Source organism: Dendrobium catenatum, unplaced genomic scaffold, assembly GCF_001605985.2.
Source record: "Dendrobium catenatum unplaced genomic scaffold, ASM160598v2 original_scaffold_83099, whole genome shotgun sequence".
Lineage (NCBI taxonomy): Eukaryota > Viridiplantae > Streptophyta > Magnoliopsida > Asparagales > Orchidaceae > Dendrobium > Dendrobium catenatum.
In genome coordinates this window covers 382,418-393,437 of record NW_021401542.1, presented here as the reverse complement: position 1 = coordinate 393,437, position 11,020 = coordinate 382,418, and the positions used below count along the sequence as shown (strand labels likewise).

The 11,020-nt window shown below is 37.0% G+C and overlaps 1 protein-coding gene across 8 annotated transcripts in view; it reads left to right on the top strand.

The window, feature by feature from the left end:
- LOC110103950 (polyadenylate-binding protein-interacting protein 3) overlaps positions 1-11,020 on the top strand; it is a 78,363-nt gene that overhangs the window by 42,547 nt on the left and 24,796 nt on the right. For all 8 annotated transcript variants that reach the window (XM_020832850.2, XM_028691892.1, XM_028691893.1 and 5 more), the window contains exons 11-14: positions 4,593-4,867; positions 5,006-5,146; positions 9,213-9,305; positions 9,422-9,484. In XM_020832850.2, the coding sequence (XP_020688509.1) occupies positions 4,593-4,867; positions 5,006-5,146; positions 9,213-9,305; positions 9,422-9,484 (572 nt within the window). The remainder of the gene's footprint in view (positions 1-4,592; positions 4,868-5,005; positions 5,147-9,212; positions 9,306-9,421; positions 9,485-11,020) is intronic.

Sequence of the window (11,020 nt, the reverse complement as noted above, 5' to 3'; positions counted from 1 at the left end):
CACATTAGGGTTTAGAAACATCCCCCTAACCTTCCCTAAACTTTTCTCAAAAGAATCTCAAAGAAAACTTAAGTTTTTCTCAAACCCTAGAAATCTTCTCATCCAAAAATCTTGAGAATGAGAGGGAAAAACCTAGTTCTATTGCATACCTTTCACTTCCCTTAGTCTCCTCTACGTTTTTTCCCCAAGGTTGGCCGCCGGAATCCACCGCCGAAGCCGCTCGATCTCCCTTGCCCGTTGCCCCTACCGTCCGCTCCCTCTCGGCTTCTTTCGCTCAAACCATGCGAATGGGGGAGAATGAGGGCTGGGTTGGCTCATAATAGGAAGATGGGGGAAAGCCAAAAGACATACATGCCCTTACTTAAACAACCCATGCTTGAACAAACCTTAAGGGTAGAATTGGCATTATGAGATTTCTCTTAATTTTAATTCCTAAATTAAGCAAAATTAAATATAAGTTCTTTACATCAAATTTCTTAGAATTTTGCGTAGAATTTTTCAAAATTATTTCCATCGAAATCCGACATCCTCGAATTTTCCACTTAAAACTCGTCGCGACGCTTTGAAAAGCGTGCGAGGTCTAAAACGACGTTTTGCGGGTTTTACAGATTTCAGCATGCCTTTGCCCTAGGTTTTGGAAGAGAAGCTCACTAGCAGCAGCAAGAATGGATTTTTGCTCTCCAATTGAAGAAAACAAGGTGATAGTAGCAAGAGAGAACTCCCTTCAATCCAAAGAAGGGGGGGGGGGACAGCAGTTGGCCGGTCTTCCTTTTGGCTGGGACGCATGCAAGAGGCCTTGGTCGGCCTCTTCCTTCCGCCTGATGTGAGACGGACAGACAGAAACGGGAGAGCTGAACGGCTCTCCCTCTCCTTCCCGTGCTCTGTCTATGACGGAACAAACGGGGGAGCCGAATGCTCCCCCTCTCCCGATCTCTCCCTCTCTTTCTCTCGCTCGAGACGGGACCGAACAAAAACGGGGGAGCCGAATGCTCCCCCTCTCTCCTTTGCGTGCTCTTGGAGAGCACGAGCAGCAGCAAGGCACCGCCCAAATGGGCCAATCGGAGCCCACACGCGTGAAACGAGGGATTTTAGGGAAGATTCTATAAGAAATCTAAGCCCTTGATTTAGATTTCAGATTTAGGTATTTGATTTAGCCTAAATCAAACAAATGAGGCTGGAATTGAGCCCAAATTGGACTCGACTCAAACCGATTTGGGTCGGTTTGGGTCCGAGTGGGTCTGATCAAGTTCATTTTGTGAAATTAAGCTTGAATCGGTGCCGAATTGCGTCGAATTGGGCTCGACGACACTCGACGGAGTTCGATTGGTTTTGATTTGATTTTAATTAAATTAAATTGGGTTTAATTTAATCAAATTGAGGCTTAATTCGGATTAATTTCACCTCGACGATGATCAATTGAGTTGATCGAGCGCAATCGAGCTTTGTCGGGTTCGATCGGGGTCGAGTCGATGCGAAAATATTCGTCAACAGTTTGAAAGTAAATGCTATTGAAACACAAGATTCAAAATAAATAGTCACGGTTTTCCAAAAGATCTCAAAATTTTCATGCTAAAGAAGGTTTAAAACACATAATAGTTAATTTAGAATCTTAAAAATGGGAGAACCAATTTCAAGAATAATACTTTTGATGCAGTTTTAAACATTAATTATTTATGGCTTTTAGGCGGTCCTGCTTTGCACAAAGTTCTTAGAGTTTTGATAGGAAATACTTGTGTTCGCAAGTAGGGTAATACTTGAGTTCGCAAGCAAACATAACCAAAATCAGTACAAAATCAAGAGAAAACTGCTGTTTACAGCAGGAAAACAGCAAATCTCAGCAGTTTTAATGGAGAAAACTCAAGGAAAATAGAGAAGAACAATGTCTTTCACTAGTAGATTTAAGAACGCAAACAAAGATACAATTTCCTTCAATCCGAGAGGAAGGAATGACTCTCCAAATCTCTAGCCGTTGCCTAGAGCCCAAGAACACAAACCCTAGATCTCAAAAATATTCAAATTCAAGATGAGAGCCAAAACTAACATTATTCCCTAATTAAAGCAAAAGGACTTGCAAAATACCTAATCAGCCCCTAATTCAAATATTTTTCCCTCCCACACATGAAATCAGCCCATAGTGGGCCCCACAAACTTCCCGCCCCCCCTCATGTTGGTTCTGCCTCCTCTGGTAGACCCAGACCGGTCCGGTCTGGACCGGTCCAGCCGGCCCCTCCTGGGCCGGCGTAACAAGTTTTTATTCCACATAGTTTTGAAAAAACAATGGCATAACTTCTAATATCTAATTAATAGTAAAGCAGTTTATATAAGTATAATTGTGTACCATTTTTCTGCTACTTCTATAATATGCAGAAGCTATGTTTCAGTAATGTTGGGCACATGCAAGGGCTATTAAGAAATGCATAAATGGAATTAAAATCAAACTTTGAAATAATATTTGTACTCCTGATCAAATAGTTCAAGACCGGTGAAATAGATCAAAAGGGAAGAAAGCTCCTTACCTTTACAGTTCACAAGAAACAAGTGAAGCCAAAGCAACACTTGAAAGGTTGAAAGATCGTTACATTCGTTGTGAGCTCCTGTTGGAATGAAACTTTCAAAACTCTACTTCTCATGAAGTAGTCGAAGTCGACACAGGGTTAAAAGGGAAGAAAAATTGTTACCTTCGCTACAAAGAACTCGAACTGAAACGAAGAAGCGAAGTTGAAGCAGGCGAAGCCGAATCAGTTTATACGAAGTGAGAGCTCGTTACCTTCATTGAGAGCTGCCGAAAGAGGCGAAGGATGTTCTTGAAAGCATTCCAAAATCTAAAACGAGGCAGCCGCAAATCTAACATGCGCTACTTGACCGAATAAAAAAAAAAAACAATAACAACAATTGAAATGGCCTCGAGGTGTATGCCTCAATGAAACAAGAAACGTAAGCCTCGCCTGAACCAGTGATGCTTAAGCCTCGAGCCTCAAATGCCTTTTTAAACCAAGCTTGATAAGACTAGAGAGGGAGTTGAAGGAAAACATGAATTATGGAGGTCAACCTTAGAGTTTAAAGGTTTTCATTTGAGTATATCTAAAACTGAATATATAGAATGTAATTTTAGTAATAGTAGATCTATTGGTGGGATTGTAACATTGGGTGATCAAGTCATAAAAAATAGTGCAAATTTCAGATATCTCAGGTCTATTGTTCAGAGCGATGATGAAATAGATGTGGATAGTATTAATAGAGTTCAAGTTGAATGGTTGAAGTGGAGGAATGATTGGGCCTATTGTGTGATAGAAAAGTACCTCTTAAACTTAAGCGAACATTTTATAAGATGGTTGTGAGACTTGCATTAATGTGCAAATTGTTGACCATTAAAATAGAAGAATAAAATTAAGTTAAGTGTTGCAGTGATGAGGATGCTCAGGTGGATGAGTGGCTTCACACTTAGATTTAGAATGCGAAATGAGTATATATGTGAAAAGGTTGGAGTAATTCCAGTGGCTCATAAGAATAAGATTAGAGAGAGCCGCCTTAGATGGATTGGTCACATAAAGTATCGGCCTTCCAAAGACAGTTAGGAGAGTAGATGTATTGGATTTGGCCTATATTAAGAAATGTAGAGCTAGGCCTAAAAGGACTGGGTTAGAAAGTATTAGAAATGACATTTTTTTTATTAGATTTAAATGAGAATTTGACTCTTAATATGACACAGTGGAGAAAATCCTTCATGTAGCCAACACCATGTAGTGGGATAAATGCTTGTTTGTTTTTTGTTTTTAGTAGATATTATTTCCTTTGAAATTACAATCAGTAGGAAACTAAATTAAGGTTCTAAATCAAAGTTGTGAGTTAGAATCTTCTCTGGATATTATATGTCTCTTGTTGTTGTGAATTGTTCTTTAACCGAATTTCCTTTTGAATGCATGGTGAATTCAGTTTAAAAATCATGGATCTAATCTCTTGTTCACAGTTGGAGTTGGTTCTTGCTAGATCTGAAAATTTACTCGAACATATTTAATGACTTTTTCATGATCCAAACTGGTGGATTTGAGTACTTGATAACATGTCACATACAAGTTTTGTTCGGTATCCATCCTGTTCTGTCACTAGTGATTTCTGGTACTATGCCTACCCTGCCAATAATGACAGCAACAATGCCAAGATATATATATATATATATATATACTGTAGTCTGTAGTTTTTTTTTTTTATATCCACAATTTTTAATCTGCATGATGTTCTAAGGAATGTATAAGAATTCTGAACTCAGATTTTTTTGTAACTCATTAATGCTTGAATTTTCACTTAGTTCAGTTAATTCATTTAGATAAGTTATTTTACACTTATAGCTCTTTTTGTATGAACGAGAAGGGATGCAATGAAATTGAAATTCGATACTTTGTGGCTTGATTTTAATCGTGCAAACAAATTAATAGTTGAACTCCTTTTTTATCCTTCGATTCTTTTACCTTTCATGCAAAGTAATTGTAAGTTACCTGAAATAAAAGTTCATATGTGGATTCTCATTCCATTTCTTCCATTTGACAGCAGCTGTGCAATGGATTTGATTACTTGCTACATTTTTGTATGTGTAGATGAAAGATTCTTCATCAATAAGAAAGGATTGCCGTCCCCTGCTGTTGCATATGGACCACCGTCTTCTGATCCAGAAAATAAAGATATTATCAGTCTACCTTCAGATAAGATTCCTGTTTGCAGTGAGCCGGATTATCAGTTTCCTGTTACTTCTACATCATGCATATCTGAGCATATTGCTGCTGATTCTGCTTCGAATGGCCCTAGTTTATCGCCAAGTTCTTCCTTGTGTTCATTGTCCTCTGAAAGGTCAACCCTAAATCCAAATGCCAAGGTACTTTAGTGATAAGATATTTTACACTTTTCAGCTTTAAGTATACTGTTCATCTAGTGCTTCCCATTTTACTTTCTTATTCATATTTTTTTCCTTTTTGTCTTATGGGATATTTCTTGTTTCCTTTTGATGATCCAGGAGTTCAAACTCAATCCAAATGCCAAAAGCTTCACCCCTTCTTCATTTCGACCTTCTGCACCAATGTCTGAAAGTTCCCTTTATTACACTAATGCTGTGCCAACAGTCCCACCTATGCAAGGCATGCCTATGGGTGTTGGGGTGAGGTTTCAGAATTCAACGATGGCATTTTTAATTTATTAAACTATATTAAATTCTGTATCATGTTCAGATAGAATGATTGGATGTGTGATTAGAGTTTTGGGAAGCTTTTTGGTGGATCAAGTAAGTTGATTTTTAGCATTCAAAATGTAGGGTAGATGCAAGGTTTCTTTGATGAAGATCCCTGGTTATGGGGAATTTGGGGCCATAGAATTTTAAATCAGAGTTTTTTTGCCTCCTTGATTGAAATTTAAGAGTATGTACTCCTCAGAAGCATATAAAGTGAGCATTCAAATGAACATTAAAAATCCTCATGTTGTGTTCTCTAATTTTTGTTTATTTTAGTCATGGCTATGATTTTGGTGCCTATGAAGATGGTATATGTCCTTTGTATTTTGATCACCTTGATAAAATTTGGTTCAATATTTCAAGTGATCTCACTTCAGCCAACTTTTAAGTATAGTATTCCGATCCCAGCGTACCTTTTCTTTGTATTAGCTGCAATCTTATTCCTTGTCTCTTGTTTGACTGCCTTCAATTGCTGATTGACTCAGATGTATGGTAGATTGCCCAGCCAGTTCGGAATTACATTTTTATATATTTTGCAGTTTTTCCTCAAACTCCATAAACCTATCTGCTATCTATGATCTGCTTAGGTGTTCATGTGCTTTGCATATTGCCTATCATGGCTTTTTCTTACAAAATATGCGATTCAAGTGATTTGTTGTTATCTCCTATAGGAGGAATTAGAAAGAAATGGATTGAAGCTTTGGCACAGAAGGAAAGATTAATTCTTACTGTTTTAATGATTCGTTGAATAAGACTTACAAATTTAAGCCAGATTTTGGATGATTCTAAATACTTTGCATATTGCCTAAATTTTTGTGCTTTGTTTTATAAATAAACCTTGAGGCATGAAATTTTCAATGAATGAATAGCAAACATTTCTCTCAATGTTTTTATGTTTTGTTGGATGTGGATTCTTCAAACATTTTGCAAGTCTTGTCGACAATATTTGGAAGACTCTTCTCCTTGTTATGATGTGATGCACGGGTCTTCTAATTGGTAATTTCTATATTTGTTTTGTCATCTATTTTTTTTTTTATTAGTTTGTGTGCATGATTGAGATCTTGTTATATTCATTATATACCTTTTTTGGTGTGAATATTAATCTCTGTGAACTTTTATATTTTTTCACATTTTTTGAAGAATTTCATATCTTAAGCGATTTCTATATTTTCCTTTGAAATGAATTAAAGTATACTTTCTAATTTTTCATAAAAGTGGCTATATTTTACCTAAAGTGAAAGTTGGGAAAATTCAAATTATTATATTTTATGTATTTCTCTTTGTGCAGCCTAAGTTTGGATTAGTGAAACTTAGATTCTAAGACATCTTGGATTAGTGAAACTTAGATTCTAAGACATCTTTGACGACATCCCTTCTAGGGATTCTCTTTTTTCTAAGTTCTCTCTTGCTTTTTCATCTCTTCCGCTCACCTCCCTCCCTTTGAGTTATTCTATTGTCTATTATCTCTTCTATCCTTTTGTTTTCATTTAGCTACACTGATTTCCCTTCGACATCAGATTTGTCAAACTATTTTTGATATTTCAGTTTATCAATTTTGGTATCAGAGACAGACCTGAGAACATCCACTAACTACTCCTGCAAATATTGCAATTCCACATCGTGCAACTGCTTGCTTCGCTCTTTGTATCATGCCCCTTCCTCATCTTCGTGCTTGCCTATGCCTCCCTCCAATAGATAGTCTCCCATCACATCACACTCCCACACTTGGCATGCATACACAACCACCACCATGACCTGATCTCCTCATTGTTTTTCCTAATACATGATCCCACTTGCATCTTAATGCTCTGCTGCTATCAACTTCCTTGCTCCTTTGCTTGCTCATGCGACCAACAACCATCACAAAGATCCTCCCTCTTTTTAATCTTACATTGCTTTGAAAAAAAGTGGCAAATAGTTTACTTTCTTGTTTCTTTCCCTAGCTAAAATCATTAACCCAATTCTATCACATCATCTCAAGCACATCTTTGCCATCGGCCTTACTGGCCTCAAAATCTTCAGAGGTTTTGTCATCTGTCATTTCTTTCATATTCAATAAGATCCATCAACATGTATGCCTTTCTTCACATTGCATCTTCTCATTCTCTTGCGCTCTTGTGCTTAACTGTACGCATTGCCTGCTTTCCCACAACTCTCGCATTGGTTACACATTTTCTGCACTTGTAATCACTCAAACACATACTTTAATGCTCACTCGGTCCATTCTCGTCATGCTTGCTTGTGCTATAATTTGATCCCAGCTTGCATTTTCAAACTGTACCCCAGTTTGAACCAGATTTGCAAATCCAATCAAACCAAAATGAGAAAAAATATGTCAGTTTCATTCAATTAGCTAGCAATTTAAGTCAGATATGAGTCAGTTTAGTTATGTGCATGTAGACATTAAAAGGCTTCCAAATATCTTTCAAGAGTTTTGATGATTTTTTTATTCTCAACGGCAAGGGCCATGGATTAATATTATTGTTGATGTATTAATGTCCTTGTATGTTTAGGCAGTTATTTTGTGTTATTTAGGATTAGTTTGCTATTTTAATATTGTATAGAATAGTTTTGTAATTTTTATTAAGGCATTTTTGTCTTTTAAATAGGGCATAGTGTCTTGTAATTCAATTCAATTTGAGTTGATATGGATGGAATCAAAGTCCATTTAACTCCCTTCTACGGATTCTCTTCCTTCTAGAATTTCTCTTCCATCTTTTCAGTGCTCTTAAGGCATTGGCTTTTCTCCTCAATGTCCTTTTCTATATGTTGGCAGTTTTCCTTCTTCACCTGATTAATCTTGTTTGTTGCATCTCTAATTATCAAAAGAGTTGGTTAGTTATGTTCTTAACATATATTTCCAGGTTTTGATTGGTTTTCTGATGCTGCTATTCTGTTCATAGTGATGAACTGTTTATTTATATTGCTAGAGTTTGGATTTCTCCTCTCACCAATACATTTTATGGTGATACGTTACAGACTATCGCATTGGTTAGATTGTTCCTTCTTTGTTAGTTTTTTTTTTTTCTGAACTCCTTGATTCATATGAACCACCTAAATGGCAGTATTTAGATCTATGGGCGTTTCTGGACTTCGTGTAAATTAATGCCTTAAAATTTTATATATAGTATTCCAATAAGAAAATTACCAATTTTTTATGTTAATGACATTCATGATTGTTTATTAGTTCTCCATTATTGTTAATCATTACTTTCTATTTAGAGGCAAATGGGCAATAATTATTTGGAGATACTCATATTTATATACAAGGACTGTCATTTATATTGATACAGAAGCAAATATTTCCATGCAAAGGTTGCTGTACTTGGTTTGTATATATTTAGTGATCTTTATTCTGTTATGGTTCATACTTACAAAGCACATATACTCGCTCAGCACACATCCATCACTTGTTTTTGTCGTGTCCAAAATACCTACAAGTAATATAATTTTCTGTAAGAATAGTAGAAATCCAAAACGTCATGTCTAACGCTGCAGTTAAATGTCCAACTATTATTTGTCCTGCTGTCTTTCACTACACTGGCGCACTAGAGGTATCCATACTTTATAGGTATGCGCTTCACGTATCTTCACGTTGAAGGCAAGTCGAACATGAGCAGGTTAGAAGCGGTAGTCATTTGAGTAAACAGTTCACAGCCCAAATTTCCATAATCAAGGTAGGGAAGCTGAGCCTTATGAAGTACTAACACTGAGATCAGGAGATTGATGCAAGATTTCAACTTACTGTCAACGGGCTTGTTTAATTAATCAAAATTCTTTTGGATGAGCATGATTTACTACATGCAGATACAAGTTATGAGTCTCGATTTTTATGGATTTTTATGCTGTGTTGCTCTGAAAGTTTGTTGGTTTTAGTTGATAGAATTATTTTCAGTTTTGCATCCATTTTATTCTAAGCCATCAACAATATTCAACTTTTTGTTGTTGTTTTTTTCTTTATATATATGTCATATGATAGTAAGAAGCAATTTTGTAGATTGGACCACCTTTCGGTGCACACCAAGCTGTCTACAATCCACAGGCCCCTCAATTACAATCTTCCCCATACATTCATGCTAATGGGCCCATGGTATGGAGCTGCTCTATTTATAAGTTTTCCATGTTCTTACTCATCTGCACTGTTTACATTGATTTAATTCTTCAATCAATCTGCATCAAGTTCGCATTTTGTCATTGTGTTTTCAGTATGGCGCGCAGATGATTGTTGGCCAGCCTCAACCCTTTTACTACATGCCTACCTATCCACCTGTAAGTCGAATTAGACTGCCTTTTGATATTCTAGTTGAACATTTTCTATAATTTGAAGCTCAAACTCTGTCAGAAGTAATGTTTATTATTATTAAGTCTATTTGTTTAAACCAAATTTCTACTTGCTGGGAATGATTTTTTTTTTTTTTTTTTTTTTTTTTAAAAAAATTTTTTTTTTTGGGGGAAATTTTTTTTTTTTTTTTTTTTTTTTAATTTACTTGCTGGGAATGATTTATTTTCACTTTGGTAACCATTAAATTTTGTATATGCATTGTAGTAAAACATTCTTGTATTTGTAGGATATTCGGCTGTTGAGAGGTCTGTATACCTTAGTTCCTCCGGATAACATATTTTAATGGTTCTGCAATTTTAAGGGGTTAAATTGGGTCTTTCTCCGAATGTTGGGAAGGTTGATAAAGGTAAAACTTTCCCCTTAAATAAATGCTTGTCTGATGGAGGATACGGTACATGACTTGGCTGTAAGATTATAATAGGAAACATTTGATGATCTTAGTGAAAACCTATCGATCTTGGAAAAACAGTGGGGAATAACCACAAAACTCCGAGGAAAAAACAAGAAAACAATAATTTTGTTGCAATAACCAAAGATAACAGAAGGAAAATACCAAGATACAGTTGATCCTCAATTCAGGAGGAGGATCTATCTCTCCCAAGCCCTAGATGCCGCTAGAGCTCGAGACGCGAAGCACCAAGAACAATAAAATCAGCCACAATTATCCAATGCCATAACCCTAATACAAACTCCTACTTAAAGCAAATACAAAAATAACATTAAAGGAGTAAACAACCCTCAAACAATTAGCCCTAGGTAGTGGACTCCATCCCAAGGGTGGTGGGATTCAGAGCCTGCGGACGAGCAGGCTTGCGCCTGCCATATTGTAGGAGTCGGCCCATAAATTAGGCCGGTTGAACCGGTCCAAGGTGGAATGGTTCAAGCGTATCAATACCCCGCTACCAAAGAACCACCTTATCCTCAAGGTGGAAAGATGAGAATGGATGTTTCACCCTTTTGTAGGGTTTCCATGTAGCGTTATAATCACAAAGGTCCTTCCACTTAATCTACACTTCTTTGACTGCTCCCTCTCCTTGGCGTACCCCTTATAGCTCCATGAGTTCCAACACTACTTACAAATCTTCAGTCAATGTTGCGGGCAACTCTGAACTGGCTGTGTGATCCGCCAAAACTCTCCTCAACTGTGACATATGAAATACTGGGTGGATGGTGGCTGTTGTATGTTGACCTCCATAGCAGGTTAAAAAATAAAAAATAAAATATAATATCCATACCTGTACCATTCAGCAGACCTTACCCGTATCCCTTCTTAAATCTCGTCACAGTCTGCAAATCGGCGCCGAATAGTAGCATCCCACTCCATGCCTCAATCGTCGTTGGATTCGTGTTTATAAAATGTGAGGGAAGTATAGTTCATTCGCTTCTTCCCACTTCACGTAAGCACCAAACTCCTGACCCTACTTCCTAAGTTCACTCGACTCCCTTGCTCTTTCGAATCCCTC